Below are 24,147 nucleotides of genomic sequence, written 5' to 3'. Positions count from 1 at the left end.
TCAAACAATGTGTTATGATTTTATTTGTAGGATCGAGGTCTTAGCGATAATGAAAGTGAGGGTATTGAATCTGAACTTATAGAAGCATTGGGTAGAGAAGCAAGATTGAAAGAACGTCTTCAAGAATTAGTTTCAACATTAGATAAAGTAAATAAGAATTCTGAATTGAGACATCAACAATCTGCAGAACTTGTGAACGATTTGAAAAAAGCTAACAGGTGATATATTTTCTTTTGTCAATTGTAATTAATTGATTTTGAATTAAAAATGACATTTCTGTTCATTTATATAATATTTTAGCACTCTGGTACAAACGTTGGAAAAGACAAAGAAAAAATATCAATCTAGATTAAAGAAATTAGAACAACAAATGTTGGGAATGGTGGAAAGACATACAACGCAGGTATGAATAATAAATATCCTGAGGTAGATATTATATTTGCATTTGTACTTTCAATTCAAATTTATTATTATTTTTTATAACTTATTATTTGTGAGCATGGAATATGTTATGTTTATCTAACTACAGCCTCAAGATATTTTTATTTCTTTTTTTTAAAGTTTATTTCATAGAACAGATTGTTTTAATCTTTCTACTGAATATAATTTATTCTCTATTATGCATCTTTATATAATGCATATATGTATTTGATATTATTATAAGTTACTATGTCAATTATTTGTTAGCTTTCCATTGTTTTAATTCTTCAGCTAGCAGCTTATCCACATCGGAGAGAGGTTGGTATATAATGTGAACAGTCTGTGCTCCAGCAAGCATAGTTAACATTGATATAATACTAAATTTAATGAATCGCCAAGACATATCTTTTAATATTTGACAGTTGTTTGAAATAATATCTTTAATAACTTTTAGTACTCATTAGTACTCAGACATTGTCTCTTGCATCTTTACGCAAATTATCTGCAACCATGTCTTGAATAAGTCGTTTCTTATATACTTTATAAAAGTTAACCTCTCCAACATGCCAATTGATCATACAATATTCTAACAGTGCACCACTAACAAAAAATAATGGTAGAAAACGATAAACACCAAAAATCTTTTCACCGGGCCACTTTTTCAAAACTTTTCTTACTGTTTTGTGGTAATTTATCATTAGTACGTTTGAATATCTTACAATACACCACAGGAATATTTTTACTTAGCAGCCATATTGAATACTATGCGCGCGCATTCCTGCATCTATATATATATATATATGCACCAGACGAATTATTGACTGTTCTATATATATATATATATATATATATATATATATGTTACTATATAAATAAATTTATTTATACATATTTATAACATAAAAGTAATGAAATTTGTAAATAATTTATTTATAGGTTAAATCACTGCAACAACGCATAGCTTTGCTTGAAGAAGAAGCATCGGTATATAAAGGAAGTTTACCATTACAATCGCAAAGCTCAGGAGCTAGTGAAACATCTTTATGACAATTAAGTGACTAATTAAAAAATGATCTAAACAACGTAAACGTAATTTATTCAAATGCGTTTCCTGTCGTCGCGAAACGTGCGAAATAAAGATTAAATTTATGTATTTTTTTACTCGAATAATTTCTTAAGCATGACGCTTTGCTATTCGCTTTGTAATTTTATGAAGATATATATATATTGATATATCATTCTATTGTAGAATACAGAAATTTATGCTGGGAATTGTGACGTGCTATGAATACTTCGACGCGTGCAAGCTATTATAGTAATATGATGAATTATAAATATAAATTACTAGTAATGTTGTTTCATTCATAGCAGTGATATTTACTTGTAAATATGTATATTGTAAGCATAAACAGAAGTGTGATACATATAAACAATAATTAAATAAATTGTGCTTTATTATATTTAACATTCATATAATATTGAAATATTGTACTTTCGTAATTTATAATGCAAAATTTCTTATGAACATAATTCGAGTCTTTCTTTTTTTTTTTCTCTCTCTTTATATTTATATTTACAGTGAGTCACAGATATTATTGCGTATATGATTTTAATATATTTATACTTGCATTATATAAGCAAATATCAATTCTATAAAATTGACAGATGCAAATAATCTCACATTTGTGACTCATCGTATTTATTTAAATAAGATTATAACATATCTTGATTTTCAGCAAGATTCATTTGCATTGCCATAACTTCTGTAGCACTTTTTCCTGGAACAGCTGGTTCTTCATCACCTGGTACATGATTTATTTCTACTATCTCTTCTTTATTCATTAATGATTTTTGTAAATGTATTTCCTCTTCTATATGTACACACGCCTGTTCAATTTCATAATTCTTTGAAACTAAACCGACCCATTGTGCTTCCAACGCTCTTAATTTTTCTCCTCCTTGTGTTTGCATTGATTTCCTTTGCCAATTAACTTCTTGAATCTGTTTCCTTAAAGTCTGCACTTGTTTCTGTGCTTGACTAAGTAACTGAACTAATACCTCCAAGTAAGATTTCCAAGCTTCACAACCATATTCCATCATTAAATCTAAATTACATATCCTACAATTTTCAAATCAAAATTGTAATACAAGAAATATAATATATAATTAATTTGACATAATATCATAAAGATTTTACCTAGTTGCTTGATGTTCCAATTGAGCACTACTATTTTCTACACTTTCATTCCAGGCTGCCAAATCATTCATTTTACCAGGTGGTGGTGGTGGAAGTTCATAACGTTTCATACTGAGTACCTCCATGGGTGAACGATTCTGCATTCTTTCAAATTCATGTTTCATTACATCAGTCTCAAATGCATTAATATTTAAGGGAGGTAAATGTTCCAAATAATTTTTTGTTGGTCTGTATCGTCTTGTCTCTTCTTCCACCATTGCCAAAGCCTGAAATTGAATAATAAAATAATAAAATACTCCAAATGTCAATTATAAGCTTGTATTATATATCCATAGTAAAACTTTAAAAACATAATCTATATTACACTAGGTATAAAGTTTCATATATACACATTATATATTATTTATTATAAATTACATACCGCTTCCCTAACACCTGGTTCGTCATATCCTTGGTCTATGTAAGGTAATGCATCAACAATAACCTCTCCAGCCATTTTTTAATATATACATATACAAAAATTCAATTTATGCAATTTTTTGTATACATACAATTATCACATGTAATAACACTTTACACTACACAAACACTTCTTAACCAATATTAATGAAACATTAAAGAAAAATTCACCTTAAGGTTATTTATATTAACTTTCAATGCAATTAAAATCACATTTCTATAAAACTGCATTTCTCAATATATAAATTTCTTAACCAATAGAACACAACATTAAAAACTAAGCCTTAAGGTTATATATTGCTTGCAGCGCCCCCTAGCAGAAGAAAAATGTATTTAATAAGAAGTATTCAATACAACAACCGTATGGTACGTGTCGCTAAAATTCGTCGACTGAGCATGCGCCAGCTGAGTACTCCCGTTTCCGCTGCGTTCTCTCTTTCCTTTATGGTAGGTAAGTCGGGAACACTGCCTGCCTGGCTTATGTTCGTTGGAAAAGTGTGAAATATAACGCGAGATGGTAAGAATAAATTATAATCTTTATTATCAATTTTATATCGATCATGTAATATTAATTTTTTATAAATATTTATTCTTTTTCTTATTTCTGTATCCAAAAGTTTAGTGTTTCGATGATAATTTGTTTCGTTGACCACGTGTAATCTGTGTACTTTGGTAGAATGTATTTTTATAGATTTAATTTGTTTTCTTTTTTTACTATTTTTATTTGCATAATGATCTATTTTTAAAGATTCATTTATAATTTATTACGATAATACAATCAAAGAAAAGATTTCTACGAAAAATTGCATTTGAAAGAAGAAAATGTCGTTGCTTATTTCTCCGGCCGCCATGTGCATATAAGAATTCATTTGATTATCTCCAATAATACTTTCTAATTTCGCTAATCAAACTTTTTAATATTATGTTATAATTATTAAGAAATGAAAAATAAAAAAAAAACTTATTTTAATTTTTAACCTAATATTTGTTGTATTATCTTTATTTTAGTCGTTATCAACGGCGCGTCCTTTGGTCACTGTATACAGTGACAAAAATGAACCATCAGGAGAAACCATTTCTTTGCCATCGGTGTTCAAAGCACCGATACGTCCTGATATTGTAAATTTTGTTCATCAACAAGTTTCGAAAAACAGTAGACAACCCTACTGCGTTTCAAAAGAAGCTGGTAATTATATTTTTTTGTTACAATCATTAACCAATTAACCTATATTATATTTCAAATTAAGTGTACAATAAATTAATACGATAATAAATAAATAAATAAGTGAATTTTATATTCTAGGCCACCAAACTTCTGCCGAGTCATGGGGAACTGGTCGTGCTGTAGCACGTATTCCTCGTGTTCGTGGTGGAGGTACTCACCGTTCTGGTCAGGGTGCATTCGGTAACATGTGTAGAGGAGGACGCATGTTTGCACCGACTAAACCCTGGAGAAGGTGGCATCGGCGTATCAATGTAAACCAAAAAAGATACGCTCTTGTATCTGCTATTGCTGCATCTGGTGTTCCTGCATTAGTTCAATCTAAAGGTAAATTAATAATTTATAACCTAAATTAATATATACATATATATATGTCTATGATGATTTAGCTTTGGTCCGTGTTTCTGATCAACTGATTATACATAAGCTTTTGTTCTGAGAGTATAATAATGTATTATTAATGTATATATATACAGTTCTTCCTAATTATTATAATTTAAATTGATAATATTAAATATGTTTACAGGACACATGGTTCAAGAAGTCCCAGAATTCCCTCTTGTAGTTTCTGATAAAGTTCAGGAATATAATAAGACCAAACAAGCAGTCATCTTCTTAAGACGTATCAAAGCATGGAATGATATTCAAAAGGTAATTGAAAATATTATTAAGAATATTTATATTGGCACTGTACAATGTCCACATTTTAACTAAGTCAATTAGTTTTGATGTTCCAAATCAAGTGCTAGAGTAATATAGTTGTTACAGGCGTTCTAAATTAGTATTACTTTTTATACTAATTTGGGGTATGAACAACTGCACACGTTTTTATTTTATTATAAATATTATTTATTATTGTATTTTTGTTAATTGTTTCTATTAAACAATATTTAATATTTGTTTATAGGTGTATAAGTCTCAAAGATTCCGCGCTGGTAAAGGTAAAATGCGTAATCGTCGTCGCATTCAACGTCGTGGACCTTTGATCGTTTACGGAGAAGATAAGGTTTTTAAATTAGATAAAATAATACAAAAAAAAAAAGTAATCTTCTATTTTCTAATTAAGTATTTGTATTTAGGGTATACGCAAGGCATTCCGGAATATTCCTGGAGTGGATCTAATGAACATAAACAAAATGAATCTTTTGAAGTTGGCACCTGGTGGCCACGTTGGCAGATTTGTTATTTGGACGCAATCTGCTTTTGATAAATTAGATGCACTTTACGGAACTTGGCGTAAACAATCTAAACTTAAGGCAGATTACAACTTGCCTTTCCCTAAGATGGCGAATACTGATTTGTCGAGACTTTTGAAATCTGAAGAAATCAAAAAAGTCTTGAGAGCTCCAAGGTAATATTTTTTTATTAATATTAAATTATATAATAATTCTATTATTCTTTTTTTATTTTTTTTATTTTTACATATGAATATGATGATTTTAAGGTCCGTGTTGTTGATTGACAGTGATTACAATTTTTAACCACCTCTGATGTTTAAACATTCATTCAAAATCTAAACTTAGTATTCTCTTAGAAAATTTCTAATGCTAGATTTATTATCAAATTACAGGAAGAAGGTTGTACGTAGAGTTAAGAAATTGAACCCATTGAACAACACACGTGCTATGTTACGATTGAATCCATATGCAGCTGTATTGAAACGTGCTGCCATTTTAACAGCACAAAGACGTCAATATGAAAAAGATTTGATCTTAGCTGAAAAACGAGGAGTAAGTAAAATAATATCAATCGATTCATTCATTTCATATGTTATTCATTGTACAACAAGTTTTGTGATACAAATATGATAATATTTTTCTTTTATTTTTAGATTGAACTTCCTAAAAATGCACCAGCTCTCAAAGCTAAGAGACTAAAGGAAAGACGTACGAAACAAATGTTGGCATATAAAGCATTAAAGGGAAAGAAACCTGCTCCCAAGAAAGCAGCATCTGCACCAGCTAAAGCTGCTAAGCCAGAGCAAACTAAAACCGATGCTCAAGCAACAAAAGCTAAAAGTCCACAACCAGCAGCAAAATAAATATAATTAATCAGCTTTTGTCGTTTATTCAACATTTTTATTTCATTATAAATAAAATCTTGAGAAATGACGAAATAATAATTACATTTATATTTCGATCGATCATCGTTGAAAATACTTTATATATATATATATATATATATATAGGTATAAAAAATTTCTGTTTTTTACATTAATATAAAATTTAACAACGTTCTATAAAAGTGGAACTCTCATAAAAATGGTATTATCATCGAATACTTCGATAGATGCAATTTTTGCATTTGCTTCCATTGGAATGAAAAAATTGATATTTCTAATATGACGTTGACCACCCAATTCTCGTAATTTAATATTTAAAACATTTTCCGTAGCTAAAGCAGCAGTACTTACTTTAAATCCTTCTATCTTCATTTCTGCCTGTAATATATTTCCATTCTTTTTTTTTTTTTTTTTTTTTTTTTTTTTCTACACAATTTATACAATTAAAGAATTTAAAGTTAGTTACATTTTGGATGAAAAATCACTCACAGCAAAATATTCTTTACTATTAATCATATAAAAATCTGGTATTTGTGTCAACTTAAATCGCGTTTTAAATCCACTTGAAATCATTTTAAGATCAATATAATCATTTTGTTTTAATAATATGGCGTTGTCCAAACAATGCTGAGGCAAATTTTCCATAATTAATCGATGATGAATTATTACAAACGTAACAAGAATTGCAGGTATCCGTTTATAGAATTCTAACCTGGCATTTGTAAGATGTTCAAATTACACAGATAAATTGATTAGATTAAAATTCTTTTGTTTCGATTAACTATTTTCAAAGTTGATAAGAGACAAACAAAAATAAGAATGACCAGTTTTTTTTTTTTTTTTTTTTTTTAAGATATCCTGTAAAAAAACAAAATATGCTTATAATATTTAATATTTTGAAAATGTATATCGCATATTATCAACTTACACGTACATTTGACAAAGAGATTTATTTCAATTGATCACATTTTTCGTGTTTTACTAGGTTTAATACTAGGTGCAGTTAAAATGAGCATTCTATGTTTATTGTCAACAACAGCGCGTATTTCATCGCTGTCAATAGTTTCCGGTATAAGTAAGTTTTCTCGATGTTTAATAATTAATTTGGTTAAATCGTTAGATACCGATTTTTCAATAATATCCAATAAATCTTTCCTTAAGCGTCTTAGAACGCTTACTCGAAGGTTATTACCCTTAACAGTTATTTTAGTGGAGGACATGTCAACTTCCGGTGCTAGTAACATCTTAGCCTTTATAAACGATGAATAACACCGTGATTGATAATTTTAAAAATTATTTATATATATATAAAATTAGGTTAAAACTTAAAGCTTCCTACTATAGTATCGATCATTTTTTTTTTAACCCTCCCTCATGAAAAAAAAATGGTTGATTAATTTTATATTCTGTAAGGTCACTGCTTTATATAAGTTATTACAAAAAAAAAAAAAAAAAAAAAGGGAAAAATTAATGAGCTTCAACCTTTTGATGGTTTTATGATTTTTATATAATACGTGTTATAAAAAAAAAAATATTTATAAAAAATAATCTATCAATTATTATTCTTCTTTCTGATATTTTTTGGAGTGTTTTTCTTCTTTTAAATATTGGTATTATAATATTGTTGTATATATACATACATACCTCGTAAAAATGATCAGGTCGAATACCTATGGAAACTATTTGCACAATGTAACTGTTATCCAATGATTTGGTTAATGATATTTTATTAGAATCATTTATTCTTTTATCGTGTAATTTTGGACAGTAAATGCTACCTGTCTCATGATCGCCATGACATTTTGTACATTTTTCATTTGATCCACTCATTTTTGTATACATTAAGAATTACGTTTGTGTAATTTGATTGATTTGATTTGATTTGATTTAATTCTTATCAAAGATCATAATCGAGAGTTAAAATAATAAATAAATAGAGAAAATTTCTGAGGTTATCAAAATTTCAATAAGACTTATCAATTTAGGGTGAAAATGTAATTCAAGTTCACTTATTTATGTGTAAATCGTAAATAATTGACTAAAGGATTAATTACGTGAATGATACAAACGATTATCGATTGGAATTCATGCAAGAGATGCAACTTCGATTATGTTGGTCGGAATTCATTAAAAAAAAAAAAAACCTAATCAAATAGGAATTTTTGTAAAAAAAAAAAAAAAAACAAACATATTTTCAACAAGTTAATTACGTCAGTTCTGTTCAACTTTTCCAATTTTAGTTGATTAAATCGATATTTTTATATAACTCGTATTAATACGATCTAAATAACATCGATAAAAATACATCGATTTAAATTTAAATTTAAATTATATCAAAAAAAAAAAAAAAAGGTGAATCATTAAACTTGATCTTTTTTTTCTTCAATTTTAAATTAGGCTTCTTTTAATAATTCAAAAAAGTTGATAATAATTTGATTGCTAGAGAAGTTTTGTTTTGTATATTTTTCAAAAAGTTATCTTCACGAAATAATTCTATTTAATTAAATCTCGATTTATTCTATTTTTTTTTTTTTTTAATGTAAGAATAAAATTAATGATTTGTTTGTTTTTTTTTTTTTTTGAAACAAAGAAACTTTCAGATTAGCGTTTTCACGATTTAAATATATAATACATAATCTAATTCGCGTTCCAATTATAAAAGTATGATAAAATCCTCGTGAGGTAGTCATTTTAATTCATGGTTTTCTTTTTCTTTTCTTTTCTTTTTTTTTTTTTTTAACACCTCGATGCTTTGAATTGCATAATCGAGATTAAAACATCGCCATCTTGAATATAAATCCAACATCCGTATGTATGTAAATACATAATTACGTTCGTATTTAACACACGCCTGAATACTTGAATATTCATCATTTGTATATTTTTAGTTATACGAACATTTTCTAAAGAAATAAAACATTATCATCCATTTTTTTTTTTTTTGGAAAAAATCCAACAAAATAAGAATACGATCGAATACATAATTTAATCATTTAAAATCGATGAATAAATAACAACAACTTCGTTCATTTAAAATCTATTTAACATTTCGAGATATTCGTTTTGATCGACCCAATTCGATCATGGTAATTTCGATAATCGCTATTAGCCAATCAAATGTTACGATCGATAGTATTATAAATCTCATCATGGCGGCCGCCGTCGATAGTTTCCCGCCGCTCATTTTGGCAATTATTTTAAAGGTAACGAATAAATAATCAATTATACGAATTATTAATGATACAATTGATATAATTAACGTGTATGTAAAAAGTTAATTATTTTTCTTTTTCGATTATTTACGTTCAGATGAATAATTTTGTGATTGTTAATTGTTTTCTATCTTTTTTTTTTTTTTTCATTTCTTAGCTTTTTCTCTCTCATATCTTTTATTCTCATGTTTTTCTCATTCTAATTTTTATTTTTTGTTTGCTAACAGGTCTCTACTTATCATTAAAACGTTCGTATATGTGTGTGTATTGTTTTGGAAAAACGCCTGCGCAAGTTTCCCTTTTGAAAGGAAGGAGGGTAGGGGTAACGCGGGATTCAGGGGCGAAATTGCACCGTGGTTTTCAACTACCGGATATCAGTGAAAGACGGACGGTCTCGCGGTTAAGTCGTCCTTTGCGATTCCATGTCGCCTTATCTCGTCCTATTCCTACGCTACGGAATTTTGGCGGTTATTTTGAAAAATGGTAAGTTTTAACTTATATACTATTAATCATCTCAAAAATATATAAATCCTTTTCCATTTCTTTTTATATTATGTATTATCCTTTTTGTTTTTTTATATGTTATCTTGTATATCTCATTTGTTTTTGATTTTTATCATTTTTTTTTTCGAAAAACAAGCGTTTTTAACTTTGATTAGAAAAAAAAAAAGAAAGAAATTGTTCAAATATTCAACAAACTTCAATTAAATGACAAATTAGAAGAATTTACTACTTGAGTCACATGTAATCTTTTTTTTTTTTTTTTTTATCTCAGATTTAATTTGTCTTAGATTTCAACGATAATAAAAGTCATTTTTGTTTTTTTTTTTTACGTCTAGTTTAACCTAACTTTTTAATTTAGGTTATAACATATATAAAGTTGGAAAGGATCCTCGCTTCGAAGGATCAGCTAATTTACCGACCGTGTCTCTCTCTTTCTTTCTCTCTCTCTCTCTCTCTCTCTCTCTCTCACTCTCTCTTCTTTCAAATTTTCACGAATATGGACATTTCGATCGTCAAGGGTCAAGGATTTTCCTTGAAATATTTTCCTCACTCACTCAACCCCCCCTCCCTCCCTTCTGATGAATTCTTTTTCTTGTTTTTTTTTGTTTAACTACTTTTTTTTTTCTATCCCCACCACTCCGATTGTTTCTTTTTCATCATCAAACACATGTGTGTGTGGTGGTGGTGATGGTGGTGGTGGTGGTGGTGTGGTAACGTAAAACACGTTTTACGAATTTATAAATCTTTGAGTAGATTTTAAACTATATGATCGATATATTTTCGATCAGAACTTTTTCAACGTGTTGTTTAAATTCAAATAAGACCCACAATATATATATATATATGTATATATAAGAGCATAATCTTTCTTTAATGTTTTTTTCATATCCCATTTTATCTAACCGTTCGATCATTTTTATTTTTTGCTTCAATTATTACCAAGACTCTCTCTCTCTCTCATCAATTTCGATATTTTATTATGGTAACGATATACAGTGTGTCCTAAAATTTGTTTTTAATCGAATTAAAAAAAAATAATAGTATAACACGAAAAAATGGTTTTGATTTTTTTCTTTTTTTTCTAATAAAATTAAAATTATTTTATTTTTATTTTACGATAATATAATCAAATTGTTATATCATAATAATAATAATAATAATATATATATATATATATAACTGTAGTTATAGTATTGTTATATATAAAACGTATATTGATTTACGATATCGTCATTTCAAATATACAAGTGTCGAAAAGAAATGAACAATTTTGTAAATTTAATTAAATAATTTTTAGGACACTCTGTATATAATATAATTGTGTAATAAATTTGATCATTCTCTTTTAATTAAAAAAAAAAAAAATATATTTTCACTTATGCATCAATTTTACTAGAGTCAATTTCTGACACATTCATGTGTTATAAGAAGACTTACGAATAAAAAAGGTTAAAAAAAAAAAAAAAAAATATTCCCTAATTTTTCGATTGAATCGAAGTGAATTATTCGATTCGTTGAAATCTCTTTTTTTTGTTATAATCATTCTTTCGACGAGCTTTCATTCAAAAAGCTCACATTCTCTTTATCTGTGTTTTTCATGAACGTTTTTCGTTCATTTAAAACTACCCATATTGATAAAACTTCATATTTTTTCTTTTAGCTTGAAACTTTTATTGTACTTTAAATAACGTTTTCAAAAGATTCGTCAAACAAAAATTTTTAAGTGTAAGTAATGCGGATTTTCATTGGTTCTGACTTAAACAATCAAAAAATAAGAAAAAACATGTAATACAACTTGTATGTTTTGTATAATTTTTAAAATGGCGCGTTTTACGCACGAAATCACGTGACACCGTGATCACTTACATTTTAGGCGGGATATTTAAATATTTTTACATTACTTCTCTTAATCATTCTTTTTTTTTTATAAATAATTAAAATACTAATAAATATAATAAAATATATATATAATATAATAAATAATAAACATAGATATAGATATAGAATAGTAAAATATAGATTTAATATAATAATTCAATTATATATATATATAACTAGGGGTGCTCCGGCACACGTTGCTAGGGTTCACAATCAGCCCGATACACACGTCTTGAATTAATAAACAAATAATTCGCAATAAAATAATATTACGATTATAAATTGAAATATAAACTATCCTATCTTTCAAGTTGGATGAAACTGCATACAGTGTGCAAAATTTTATTCAAATCAGTTCAGTAGTTTAACAGTCCATTGCGAACAAACAACGTGACACGTAATTTATATATATTAAGAGATATATATATATATATATAATATAATTATTGGAATTAAAACTACTTAAAAAAATGAAATTATACAATTAGATTTCTAATAAAATGGTTCTTTTGTTCATTACAAATCTATAGAAGTTTTGGAATATCGAAGAACCATTTTGTATAACAAGATCGATTGTAAGACACGTTCGATCTCCGATTGAAAGCTCATTTCTACTGACTATGCCCCGTTAAACTCGATCGTTCAACTCGACAGGATTTCCTGCAAGAATATTATCGCATTTGATCGAGTTGTAAATGAGTTTCGTGTTCCACAAATTTCTCTGCCCACTACTCTTCATTCTTCTGCTTGCTGCCCTGCCCCACTCCCTCCCTTCTCCTCCCATCCCATCCCATCCCCTCCCCTCTCCTCCCCCACCCCTTCCTTCCCTCCTTCTCTATATTCACCGTTGAAATAATTGAAGAATTTTCGTTCGAAATTGTAACGTTCATTTATTCGATTTCCAATCATTCATCATCGATTTTCTATTTATCGAATAGAAAAGTTTAGACATAGGATAAATCTTTCGTAAATAAAATGATAGATATTTTTAAAATATTTTTTATATTATTTATATATCAGATCGTTGAAAATTTATCAGCAAAATTAGAATAATTTAGTCAGCGTTGTTATATATTATCGTATACCATATTAGCATCTTCAAACCATTTTTTTTCATTTTTTTTTTTTTCATTTTTTCTACCAACGATCATTTGTAACAGACAATTTGTCTAAATCAGAATAAGATTGATAATATGGATGATATTTTTCATTTGTTTGTTTTTTTTTTTTTTTTTATTATCTTGTTATCCTTGCTGTTTATTCTGATTTTTTTTTTTATTTATCATTTTCATTCCCAAAGGATCAAAAACAACGGGCTGGCTGGCTGGCTATTATCATACGTAAAATATTATCGAAAATTTTCTCGTATTCTCTAGATAGATAATATAATAGATAATATACTTGTGGTGTGTGAAATATAATCTAGATAATAATGATTAATAAATAAAAATATAATTGAAAAGATAATTACGAAAAAAAAATAATAAAAAAAAGAAAAACAACAAATTTAACGATAATGACTATAAAAAAAATTCTTTATGTCTGTCATAAATTCGTGTTATTATTTGCAAAGATTTGTGTGTAGGTGAAACATTTATTATAACCTCTCGCTTATTGGTTATCAGATATCTCGTTAATTGGAGATGAGATAATATATATTAAGTAAAACGATACTCATCCTATATATAAAATGAAGATACAAATAAAATAGATAGTAATTTTTAATCTTCTTTATGTATAATAATATTTTCAAATATACAACTGATAATATTTATTTTTTTTTATTTTTTTTTATGACGTTACAATATATAATATATATATATATATATATATATACTTATTGACGCCTTATGTATATACACGTATATGTGCATCAAAATATTCTTTACATATATGTTTTTTATTTAGTACAGTGTATCCTATATATCATAGAAAAGATTGAATGATTCTTTTGAACACCTTGTATATGATTTCGTACATTTTAACTCTTCTAATATAAGTACAGTACATTAGAGAATTTCAATAATTATTAATTAATCAAAAAGAATGTGTTTTGTTACCTGAAAACACCTAGAATATGATCGGAGTACTGTCCTCTTCGAAATTCACCTTCAGACTAACGAGTCAGTCTGAAGATGAATTTCAAAATAGGACGATACTCCGATCATATAATTCGAACTTTTTAACAACAATACACATTCATATTAATTAATTAACAATTATTTTAATATTCTAATACACTCTCTTCTCATATTACAACATACTTTAACCCTCGAAATCATCACTGTGCAGTAACGATAAAACAAATATGTATAATTCAGCTTAAAACAATTACAAATATTAATAAAGTAAAGTACTGTGTTCGATGTACTGTAAATATAATTATTAATTAATTGAAAATAATGTATATTGTTATTTAAAAACACCCAAAATATGATCGGAGTATCTTATTCCTTGAAATTCATCGTTAGACTGATACATTGTTCTTTATGAAGTTTCTTATATTTAATGTTGTTTATAAAACTTTTCAGAAAAGGAACAATTTTATCTATTATGAATATTATTTCTATTATGGACATGTGTAACGTTCGGAATAATATGTAAACAACATTTAATGAAAGAATTTGAACAGAGAGCAATGAACCCCCAGTCTGAAGGTGAATTTCGAAGAGGACGGTACTTCGATCATACAATTCGAGCTTTTAAACATCAATACACATTCCCATCGATTAATTAATAATTATTTGAATATTTTAATGCATTTTACTTATATTAGAATAGTTATTATATACGATTTATATATAGGGTGTTCAAAAAAAAACCATTCAATATTTATATGATATATAGGATACACTGTACAGAGTAAAAAAGTTATATACATATACATATACATGTATATATATATATACATACACCTGTATGTATTTCACGAAATGCAATTTGTCGCGCGAATCGATGCGAGAAACATCTATCACATTCGAAGGACGTCTCGAACGTAAAAATATTTCGCTGTGGAAACGACCGATGTTCCCTTCGACTGTGTCCGTCATTTTTTTTCAAACGATACTTCTCTGTCGGTTCTTCGATATCATGTCAGAAGATATTTATCCTACCTGTATATATATATATATATATATATATGTGTATTTCTAATTTGTATAATATTATATGATTGACACTCTCAATGATCAATCTAATTTTATTGAAATGACAATTTCTTTAAAATGGGAATGTGATTTGAAAGAGAAAAAAAAACGTGAACGAAAATTCATGATAATGTTAAAATGAATGGAAACAATTATTGATGATTTAATCAAGAAGAAAATGAATTAATAACAAATCTTTGATAGACATTTAATCAGCTATTTAATTAAATTGAAAATTAAATTCTACGTTAATTAAATGAATGTACTTGTTTTACTTTTTTTCAAGAATTACAATTTAATTGATATAAAATTACTTAATATTTGATGATGATGATATTAACTTTTGAACAACACTGTTTTGTAATATCACATGTATTACATTTAAATTATTATTAAAATGAATTATATTGAATCGTAATACATTTGAATGTAATTTTGTTTTTTTTTTTCAGGTTTCTGTGATGAAAACGAATACAAATTGACAAAACACTTGTTGGATGGATACGATGCTGCTGTGAGACCAGCTAAAAATTCATCCGAACCTTTGACCGTTGTCTTTGGTCTTGCACTTCATCATATCATCGATGTGGTAAGTGTAAAATCATGACAATTCTTTGAACAATAAATATTCTATATGCTTATAAATAAATAAATAAATATAAAGAGTTTATAATAGTTGGTATGATATTACTACCTCTTACGTTATTAATCTGATTAATATATTATTATTAATGAAATTATATAAATAACAATATCGATGATCATATTATAATCGATAATTAATATTAATTAATCTATTTGATTGGTAGGATGAAAAAAATCAAATATTAACGACTAATTGTTGGGTCACACAAGTCTGGACCGATCACCATTTGAAATGGAACACCTCCGAATTTGCTGGAATTCAAGTTATTCGTGTACCATACAATCGTGTTTGGAGACCTGATACTATACTTTATAACAAGTAAGCATGTGTTTAGATTTTGTTTTCTTCCTTTTTTTCTACTGTATAGTCGAATAATGATATTTAATTAATTTAAATTTGAAATTTCATTAAATATGTTAAAATAGGTAAAATATATGTTTATTAACCTTTAGAGTGGTGTTTGGTAAAAATTACCAGAGTTGTTTATAAACGCATATGTACGTGTTTGTTAATATTAATATAAAATAACTAAGGGTGTCACAATCAGTCCGATACACACGTCTTTAAGTCAACGAATTACCTTATACCACCATCTGTTAAAATCTTATCGAATTAACAGAGATAATCATGACTCTTTGTTAATGAACAAATAATTCGATTATAAATTGAGATATAAACTATCCTATCTTTCAAGTTGGATGAAATTGTACAAAGTGTGCAAAATTTTATTCAAATCAGTTCAGTAGTTTAGAAATCCATTGCGGACAAACAACGTGACACGTAATTTATGTATATTAAGATAAATTATTCCGTTCTTACAAAACATTTTAATTAAAAGTATTCAGCACTCGAAGGGTTAATAAAATTAAAAAAAAAAAAACTAATAGGATGATCTAACTAATTAATTTAAATTATATACATATATATATATATATTATATATTATTAAATATTTTTGTACAGCGCAGATCCGCAGTATAGTTCATCGATAATAAATACAAACGTGATTGTCAATCATACAGGAGAAGTGGTATGGTTAAGTCATGGTATTTTTCGTAGCAGTTGCGATATCGATGTTGAATTTTTTCCTTTCGATGAACAAAGGTGTGCCTTGAAGTGGGCCTCTTGGACTTACGATGGATATCAGGTATTTATTATTTTTATATATTTTTTAAATCAGTAATGAAAAGTAATCTAATATAGAACAAAATGTTTTTCTATGATACGTCTAATTTTAATAATCTGCAATTGAATAAAATTTGATTAGTTTTATTTGTGAACAATTTTGGATATTACGAATTTTAACAACACAAAGAAAAATACGCTTGGGAATATTTCTTCCGTGAATTTCCACCATCTTTAGCGACTTATTGTTCGACGGAACAGACCAACAAAAAGAAAAAAGAAAAAAGATAAAAATAGAAAAGAAAGAGAAAAAAAATTCGGAACGTAGTAAAACTACCCCAGAAAAGTCCCTGTGGATTTTTCCGTGCAATTAACTTTAACCATGAATTGATGAAAAAAAGAAAAAAAAATACCAACTTGTTAATATTTACGATGTTGTATTTAAAATACCACATTGTATTTCTCGACGAATAACTGCGATCAGCTGTAGATATTATTTCAATTTGATTAAAATAGAACAAATAGATCTTGATATATATATATACATATATATATATTTTAATATAACTGGTTAAAATAGTTTTAAGACATTCCGTGTTTTTATCTTATCATCAAGGAACACAATCTTGTTAGCTTAAATTACATTTGCAAACTCTCAATTTACTTTGACTAACAGTTTTCCGAAGTAAAATCAACATAGTCGTTAAAGAACTTACATAGTCAAAGAACCCTATTGTATAATTTAACAGCGTGTTAAGTTTTTACTGTAGTTTGTTAAAACGTGCTCAATTTTATTTCAACAATTATTTCTAAAATAATCGTCTATTCTTTTATCACTATTACTCTCTCATATCATACACTAATTAATAACAAAGATTAGAATACATTTCATTAAAACGATGATACACAATTTATATCATTAATAATAAATACTTGTTTTTTCATAAACGGGACAACAAAAAAATCCTGTATAAATTGATATCTTTAATATGAAATTATGGTATATCATAAAAACAGATTGAAAAACATGAGTACCACCATCATCATTCCCCATTTTGTGTTGTGTATAGTAGTTTGTTAACTATGAATGTTAGGATCGATGTCTTTGGTACGATCGGGTAAATCATTTGAGAGAAGTAAATCGAAAAATGTGTTAGTTCGTCGCGTCAGTCGAAAAGGGTTCCGGGCAGATCGAAGGGCTTAATCCTGTATGGAAGAAGAATTCAATGCGAGCCCAGATTTACTCCCTCCTCAATTGGTGAGCTCTCTCTCTCTCTCTCTCTCTCTCTCTCTGACTCTCTTTTCCTCCCAATTCCCAGTTCACCCTTTCTATCTCTTTTCAACTCTTCTTTTCCTCCCCTCCTGTTCCTCCTTCATCCTACTATTTCTTCTTCTTCTTCTTCTTCTTCTTCTTCTTCTTCTTCTTCTACTTCTTCTTTTCCTTTTCCTATCCTACTTTCCAATCTTCTTCAATTGAAGCCATTTTTCACGACGCATAATTCTCTGCAACCAACCTGCCCCCGCCCCTCTTTCTGCCCTGCACCCCTCGCCCCTTGCCCCTCGCCCCCCACCGCTAACGGCGAAGTGTGATCGAATTAATAATTAGATTTAAACGGGGAGAAAAAGAGAAAAAGAAAAAGAAAAAATGAAGATTGAAAAAGCCAACTAGAGATATAGTAACCCCCTCCCCCCTCCCCCTTGCCCCCTTCACCGCTGTGGTATAAATTTGAATTCTATTACTTTTGTTTTTTTTTTTTTTTTCATTTTTTTTTTTTCTAGTACTATTATTAAGTGAACCGCAAAAGTAATGTCACTTTTTAATCTGAAAATTCAAACAAGAGTTTTAATTATTAATCAATTAATTAATCGATCTCTTTTACTTTCTGGTATGTAAAATTGTTAAACGATAAAAATCATCAATCATTTATTTGATTTGAAATATTAGACATAATTTGACATGCGTAGTAACGACGCCATTACTTTTCAATCCCCCTTTTAATATTGAAAGTAATTGTTTGTCCTTTGTTAACATTGTTTCAGATCGAATTAGAGGAACAAAGTAAAAAAGGTGACATAAGTAATTATCAGGCAAATGGTGAATTTGATCTTGTTGATTTTTCTGCAAGAAAAAACGTGGAATATTATTCTTGTTGTACAGAACCATATCCGGATATCACTTATGAGATACGTTTAAGACGTAGATCCATGTTTTACGTATTTAATCTTATACTTCCTTGTATACTTATCAACGGTATCGGTGAGTTATTACAATAATACATATTGGGATCTCTAGCACTTGAATACGCTATCTGGTGGCTAAATTTATAATTAGAGTAGATAGGTCAAATTGCTACGACCCACGCCGCTCCTGCCAGAGATCCCAATATATATATATAGTTTGTTTCTTTTTTTTTTAATTAAATTTTGTACATTTATTTTTTGTTTTTAACACACTCATATAATTTGAAATATTCCAAAAAAAAAAAAAAAAATAAATAAACAGCTTGTGTGCATTGTAAATGTCGTAATAGAATTATACAATTATATATAATAATATTAAATTATTAAAATTGTATTGAGACGAATATATACCTCGAATTATTGGATAACATTTTGAAGATAAATTAAAAAAAAAAAAAAACGAAACAAAAGAAAAAGAAAATGTGAATGGAAAGGAAATCAAAGATTTTTCTTCTTTTTTTTGGGGCGGGAGGGGGGGGGTGAAGTTGAGGGTTTACTTCGTTTTGCACCTTTCAAGATTTGGATCTTTTAAAGTTAGAGAACGACTTGTCTAAAACCTTTCATTCGATATTCCACAGTTTAAAATGCCAACGGTAGCAAAAGTTTTTATCACTCGTCTTATGTTTGTGCAGCTCTACTGGTATTTTATGTACCTTCGGAATCTGGAGAAAAAGTCACACTTGGGATTTCGGCACTACTTTCGATGACCGTCTTTCTAATGACAATACGTGAAACTTTACCACCAACCGAAAAAACACCACTGATCAGTCAGTATTTTTGATTATTTTTATATATATTTAATTAATATTTTATTATTATCAATGATATATTAAACTAAGCTTTTTTTTCTCTTTTTTGTTTTTTTGTTTTTTTTTTTTGTTTTACATACGTAAATAAGTCGACTAAATTTCAATACAATTTTTCTATCTTTTTGAATAATTCATTTGAACGAACGTTACTGTATATTTAAAGGATATATCCATAATAGTCATTTTATACAGAGATAAAGAAAATCCCAAAGTAGTTTTATGAAACAAGAATATCATCGTACACATGCAAAATTTCATTGAATAATAAATTTACAATTGTTCAGCTCGGTAAAGCTACTTTTTTCAGATAATCTGTATATATATATATATATATATTAGGTCGAGTCATAAGTAACTTCCGATGCGGTTATGTAAAATCTATTTTTCGTATTTATCTATTACTAGGGATGCCCTACCACGTGTTGCTGTGGCTCACAATCAGTCCGATACACACGTCTTTAAATCAACGAATTACCTTATACCGCCATCTGTTAGAATCTTATCGAACTAACAGAGATAATCATGACTATTTGTTAATAAACAAATAATATTGCGATTATAAATTGAGATATAAACTATCTTATCTTTCAAGTTGGATGAAATTGAACACAGTGTGCAAAATTTGATTAAAATCGGTTCTGTAGTTTAGGAGTCCATTGCGGACAAACAACGTGAAACAAACGGATTTTCAATATCACTATATAGATGAGAATTCAGTTAGTCTTCTGTTAACTTTTTTATACAGTCAATGTTACATTTAACCGGTTTTTCTTAACCCACTGAAATGGGGTAGTAAAAAGTGCATATTCGACATGTAATGCATTAAGAATTGAAACAAGGCAATAGCACTAAGGTGGCAACTGAAAAAATATACAGCTTATACAGTGCAGGACTGATAACTGATAGGGCAGTTCAGAAATTGGTTTGTCAAATTCCGTTTCTGGAGATACGATCTTAAAAGATGAACCAAGTGCAAGGACGTATTTCCGACTTTGACGAACCTTTTAAAGGTAATATTGAAAAGCAAAATCCAATAGATACGTTGAACAATTGCAAAGAGTGCAAAAAAAAACAAAAAACTCCATGAAAGGTGTCTTGCACTTATCAGTGCATTTGTCTCATTAAAAAACGGAAGTTATTTATGACTCGATCTTATATATATATATATCGTATTAAGTAATTGAAAATTGTGTATATGAAATAATCTAGAAGCCAATCAAGATCATTCCCAATAATATGATTACTGAGAGAATCCTTGCTTGTACAGTGACGTTTCAAATGCGTTGGCGTGGAACCAGAGACAACCAACTGAGACATGGCGTTTATATTGAAACAATAAATAGTGACAATTTTATCGATATCCTATAGCCTCTCTCTCTCTCTGTTTCTATTTCAAGTTTTAACTAAATCAAAGTAAAAGAAACGAACTTTTTACCATTGTTTTTCTTTATAGTTTTGATAGAATGTGTCACTGAGTTAAATTGTAAAAGAAAACAATATTACTTTATAATTAATAATTTAAGTAATATATATGTATATATATGTATGAATATGTGTTTAATAATGTCATTATATACTTTGCTTTTCTTATTTAGGTCTCTATTATGGAGTAAGCATTTGTCTGGTGTCGTTCGCGTCAGGATTAGCGGTATTGACTTTGAATTTACATCATCGTGGCACGAGAGTACCCGAAGTTGTGAGATCGTTAGTTCTACACAAGCTGGCAAGAATAGTGTTTCTTAATTTTCAAGAAGATAATAAGTCGGTAATGTGACTAATAAGTTTTTTTATTTAAATATAATAATAATAATAATAATAATAATACATTTTTACGTATATTTTTTTTTTTTACGTATTTATAATACATATGTATTTATATAACGTTAAAATATTTTTATCTTAAAAAAAAAAGAGAAAAAACAACTTCATTGGATTTATCAAAATCGTCACAATTGTATTAGGAATCTGCAGAATCATCATCAACGAGAAAGGTAAATAGTTGTCCATTACATTGTAAAAGTGATTTATCTCATCAACAAATGACGTCACCTAAGCACGTTAAAAGAAAGCAGGATAGTAACAGTAGCAGTCCTAATCTTGGTAAATTGTTTGATTTCTTTGAAAGTTTGTAATCTCTTTTTATTAGATATATATATGTCTATCTAATCGTATTATCGTGTTTAATGATTTTAGAATTTGGAAAGGATTCTAATCTGGAAATTCAATGGACTCGCATTTTGGCAAGAGTGCATGCGACTATTGAGAGAAACGAAAGGCGTTTAGCTGAACAAGATAAAAGAGAAAGAACGGAATTGGAATGGAAACAAATCGCTTTAGTTAGTGATCGTATATTATTAGGTATTTTCTTTCTAATGACTATCGTTAGTACAGCCGTTATTTTATACGGTTCGCCACCACCTACTACACAAAATACAAACTATGATTAAAATCATCTTAAAAATGATTCTTGACATTCTATCAAAGTCAATTTTTTTTGTATAAAACGTCAAATTACGATTGCTCTCAATATTAATTACATTTAATCGTACTATGCAACGTATTAAAGTATTAGAATGATATACAGTAATTTAGAAAGCAAGAAAAAAAAAAAGACTTTGAAACTTAAGCATTGTATTGTGACTCGATTGTGAATGTTTACTTTTTTTCATTTAAAACAATTAATTTTTTGCTATACTCCTTTTTACACTGTGAAATTTAATAATCATAAGTTTACTTGTTAAAGACAAATGTCATATTGTAAATATTATATAACAAATATTGTATACGAACATTTTATCTCAGCTGCATAAATTCAATCGATAAATTAAGTATAAGTAAGTAAGTAAATAAGTAAGTAAGTAATAATAAGATAGAATTTTTGTACTAATTTTATTTTATTTCAAAGTAATAATTTGCTTTAAGCAATATTTATTTTGTAATCTGAATCTTTATGAAAAATCTATAGGATATTGAAGTTAGACAATATTAAAGCCTAGAAATAAAGGTTCTTTTAAAAAGTATATTGTTATATAAAAATGTTACAAGTTATATAATAATAATAATAATAAATATCTTCAAATAGAATATATAAAAGATTAATAATTGAAATATTAATATTTAATAGTAGTCAGGTACCGGTGCACAGGCAATTTTAACAAAATCTTCATATTTGACATTACCGTTGATGGATACATTGGCTTCTCGAAAGATTTGTTCAACTTTGGTATAAAGAATATTAGCGCATGAAAATTGATGTAAGTGAATATTTTCTAAAAAAAACACAACATTTTTTTTCTTAACAAAAACTTACCTTCTTTATTACTTAATTTTTCTCCCCAGTGAAGAAGCATGTGAGCCAGTTGTCGTGCAGGTATTGTACCTGTATGTGCAGTATCTGCAGCTTGAAAAGCTTCTATTACTTCTTTTGGAAGATCTTCTGCTCTTGTTTGCAAATGCATAGCTTCTAGAAAATCAGCGAATGACATTTTTCCACCTAAGGTATATAAAAAGGAGATTTAATACTTTATCCCATAATTTAAACTAAACATGATAGCTGATTGATTAAAAAAAAAATAATAATAGGAATAGGTAACCTTTATCTTTAAGATATTTATTTAATTCTGCAATTGTTGGACTGAGGCCTAATGATCTCATAATGATGGTCAATTCATCTAAGGTACGAATATGACCATTGCGAGCAAATAAATAAAAACATTCTCTGAATTCTGTAATTAGACAAGTCAGGATTGTTAAATAAACATTTATGTAAAGATATTAAATAAAATATATAAATAATGTACATATAAATAGCATATTTTTAACATATAATAAATAATGTCCAAAATATCAAATACAAAGAATCATACCATCAATATCTTCCTCTCGAAAATAACGAGCCTAAAATTAAAGATATTAGAAATATATATATATTTACATTTTATTATTTACAGTATTAAATTAATATTTTGTAATTACCATGGTAAACTTTCTTTTTTATTAACACTGATTTCTACAGACACCTGTCAACAATGTCTGACGTCAATGAGTTTGACATAAGAATCTGATCTAACCTTAAAATTTCGGATAATGTATTGATTCTATTATAATGATATATATTTCTTATTTTAATAATATAAGGATAAATTGAATAAAATTATCTTTCAATTTTGCGTAAAAAATATTTATTATATATGATGGTAAAATTTGTAACATTGATATAACATAATA

The 24,147-nt window shown here is 27.7% G+C and overlaps 7 protein-coding genes and 1 non-coding gene across 12 annotated transcripts in view; 4 read left to right on the top strand and 4 right to left on the bottom strand.

Annotated features, from left to right (window-relative positions):
- LOC107066815 (colorectal mutant cancer protein) overlaps window positions 1-1,880 on the top strand; it is a 30,238-nt gene extending 28,358 nt beyond the window's left edge. For all 3 annotated transcript variants that reach the window (XM_015321778.2, XM_015321777.2, XM_015321776.2), the window contains 3 exons: window positions 31-218; window positions 301-403; window positions 1,357-1,880. In XM_015321778.2, coding sequence (XP_015177264.2) covers window positions 31-218; window positions 301-403; window positions 1,357-1,467 — 402 coding nt within the window. In that variant the 3' untranslated portion in view covers window positions 1,468-1,880. The remainder of the gene's footprint in view (window positions 1-30; window positions 219-300; window positions 404-1,356) is intronic.
- Window positions 752-1,254, bottom strand: LOC149033297 (ubiquinol-cytochrome c reductase complex assembly factor 5-like). The gene has a single exon (XM_089169741.1). The coding sequence runs from the start codon at window positions 1,116-1,118 to the stop codon at window positions 888-890; it is 231 nt and encodes a 76-aa protein (XP_089025867.1). The 5' UTR covers window positions 1,119-1,254; the 3' UTR covers window positions 752-887.
- Window positions 1,857-3,285, bottom strand: BCAS2 (BCAS2 pre-mRNA processing factor). The gene is made up of 3 exons (XM_015321779.2): window positions 3,039-3,285; window positions 2,618-2,883; window positions 1,857-2,539 (listed from the first exon to the last, which is right to left on the bottom strand). The coding sequence occupies exons 1-3, from the start codon at window positions 3,111-3,113 to the stop codon at window positions 2,134-2,136; spliced, it is 747 nt and encodes a 248-aa protein (XP_015177265.1). The 5' UTR covers window positions 3,114-3,285; the 3' UTR covers window positions 1,857-2,133.
- A 148-nt stretch (window positions 3,286-3,433) lies between these two features.
- Window positions 3,434-6,420, top strand: RpL4 (ribosomal protein L4). The gene is made up of 8 exons (XM_015321775.2): window positions 3,434-3,593; window positions 4,085-4,262; window positions 4,380-4,625; window positions 4,825-4,949; window positions 5,206-5,304; window positions 5,378-5,649; window positions 5,869-6,028; window positions 6,130-6,420. Exons 1-8 carry the CDS (start codon window positions 3,591-3,593, stop codon window positions 6,337-6,339), a joined length of 1,293 nt encoding a protein of 430 aa, XP_015177261.1. The 5' UTR covers window positions 3,434-3,590; the 3' UTR covers window positions 6,340-6,420.
- Window positions 4,671-4,741, top strand: LOC149033296 (small nucleolar RNA SNORD18). Its single transcript, XR_016175822.1, has one exon. It is a non-coding gene; the product is annotated as a small nucleolar RNA SNORD18 (small nucleolar RNA).
- Window positions 6,421-6,754: 334 nt separating the features above from the next.
- On the bottom strand, window positions 6,755-8,650 carry LOC107066811 (uncharacterized). Its single transcript, XM_015321772.2, has 2 exons — window positions 8,005-8,650; window positions 6,755-7,610 (listed from the first exon to the last, which is right to left on the bottom strand). Exons 1-2 carry the CDS (start codon window positions 8,200-8,202, stop codon window positions 7,323-7,325), a joined length of 486 nt encoding a protein of 161 aa, XP_015177258.1. The 5' UTR covers window positions 8,203-8,650; the 3' UTR covers window positions 6,755-7,322.
- A 1,149-nt stretch (window positions 8,651-9,799) lies between these two features.
- Window positions 9,800-23,121, top strand: LOC107066809 (neuronal acetylcholine receptor subunit alpha-7). Of its 3 annotated transcripts, none has more exons than XM_089169738.1 (9): window positions 9,800-10,055; window positions 15,553-15,689; window positions 15,910-16,064; window positions 16,709-16,892; window positions 18,911-19,127; window positions 19,744-19,878; window positions 21,516-21,685; window positions 21,833-21,911; window positions 22,114-23,121. In XM_089169738.1, the coding sequence occupies exons 1-9, from the start codon at window positions 9,995-9,997 to the stop codon at window positions 22,365-22,367; spliced, it is 1,392 nt and encodes a 463-aa protein (XP_089025864.1). In that variant the 5' UTR covers window positions 9,800-9,994; the 3' UTR covers window positions 22,368-23,121. The 3 variants fall into 3 exon arrangements, with proteins under 3 accessions (XP_089025864.1, XP_089025865.1, XP_089025863.1); XM_089169739.1 differs by having other exon boundaries at window positions 21,882-21,911; window positions 22,114-22,357; XM_089169737.1 differs by having other exon boundaries at window positions 9,828-10,055; window positions 21,882-22,020.
- LOC107066810 (calmodulin-like protein 4) lies at window positions 22,920-24,034 on the bottom strand. Its single transcript, XM_015321771.2, has 5 exons — window positions 23,896-24,034; window positions 23,787-23,817; window positions 23,514-23,645; window positions 23,231-23,413; window positions 22,920-23,138 (listed from the first exon to the last, which is right to left on the bottom strand). The coding sequence occupies exons 1-5, from the start codon at window positions 23,896-23,898 to the stop codon at window positions 23,038-23,040; spliced, it is 450 nt and encodes a 149-aa protein (XP_015177257.1). The 5' UTR covers window positions 23,899-24,034; the 3' UTR covers window positions 22,920-23,037.
- Between the last annotated feature and the right edge of the window lie 113 nt (window positions 24,035-24,147).

This window comes from Polistes dominula, unplaced genomic scaffold (assembly GCF_049000335.1).
Source record: "Polistes dominula isolate Pdom_NZ unplaced genomic scaffold, Pdom_raw_medaka contig_49, whole genome shotgun sequence".
Classification (NCBI taxonomy): domain Eukaryota; kingdom Metazoa; phylum Arthropoda; class Insecta; order Hymenoptera; family Vespidae; genus Polistes; species Polistes dominula.
This window is presented reverse-complemented; position numbering and strand designations above follow the sequence as displayed.

Bases quoted from the DNA above. Each gene is read 5' to 3' on its own strand.
- LOC149033297 (XM_089169741.1), bottom strand. From the start codon at position 1,118: ATGATAAATTACCACAAAACAGTAAGAAAAGTTTTGAAAAAGTGGCCC.
- BCAS2 (XM_015321779.2), bottom strand. From the start codon at position 3,113: ATGGCTGGAGAGGTTATTGTTGATGCATTACCTTACATAGACCAAGGA. The intron at 2,884-3,038 runs GTATGTAATTTA...ATTCAATTTCAG, and splicing joins AACCAGGTGTTAGGGAAGCG to GCTTTGGCAATGGTGGAAGA. The intron at 2,540-2,617 runs GTAAAATCTTTA...TGAAAATTGTAG, and splicing joins TTGGAACATCAAGCAACTAG to GATATGTAATTTAGATTTAA.
- RpL4 (XM_015321775.2), top strand. The intron at 4,263-4,379 runs GTAATTATATTT...TTTATATTCTAG, and splicing joins CTGCGTTTCAAAAGAAGCTG to GCCACCAAACTTCTGCCGAG. The intron at 4,626-4,824 runs GTAAATTAATAA...ATATGTTTACAG, and splicing joins TGCATTAGTTCAATCTAAAG to GACACATGGTTCAAGAAGTC.
- LOC107066811 (XM_015321772.2), bottom strand. From the start codon at position 8,202: ATGTATACAAAAATGAGTGGATCAAATGAAAAATGTACAAAATGTCAT. The intron at 7,611-8,004 runs GTATGTATGTAT...TCGTTTATAAAG, and splicing joins GACCTGATCATTTTTACGAG to GCTAAGATGTTACTAGCACC.
- LOC107066809 (XM_089169737.1), top strand. From the start codon at position 9,995: ATGTCGCCTTATCTCGTCCTATTCCTACGCTACGGAATTTTGGCGGTT. The intron at 16,065-16,708 runs GTAAGCATGTGT...ATTTTTGTACAG, and splicing joins GATACTATACTTTATAACAA to CGCAGATCCGCAGTATAGTT. The intron at 22,021-22,113 runs GTAAATTGTTTG...TAATGATTTTAG, and splicing joins CAGTAGCAGTCCTAATCTTG to AATTTGGAAAGGATTCTAAT.
- LOC107066810 (XM_015321771.2), bottom strand. The intron at 23,414-23,513 runs GTTACCTATTCC...TATATACCTTAG, and splicing joins TAAATATCTTAAAGATAAAG to GTGGAAAAATGTCATTCGCT. The intron at 23,139-23,230 runs GTAAGTTTTTGT...TTTATACCAAAG, and splicing joins AAAATTAAGTAATAAAGAAG to TTGAACAAATCTTTCGAGAA.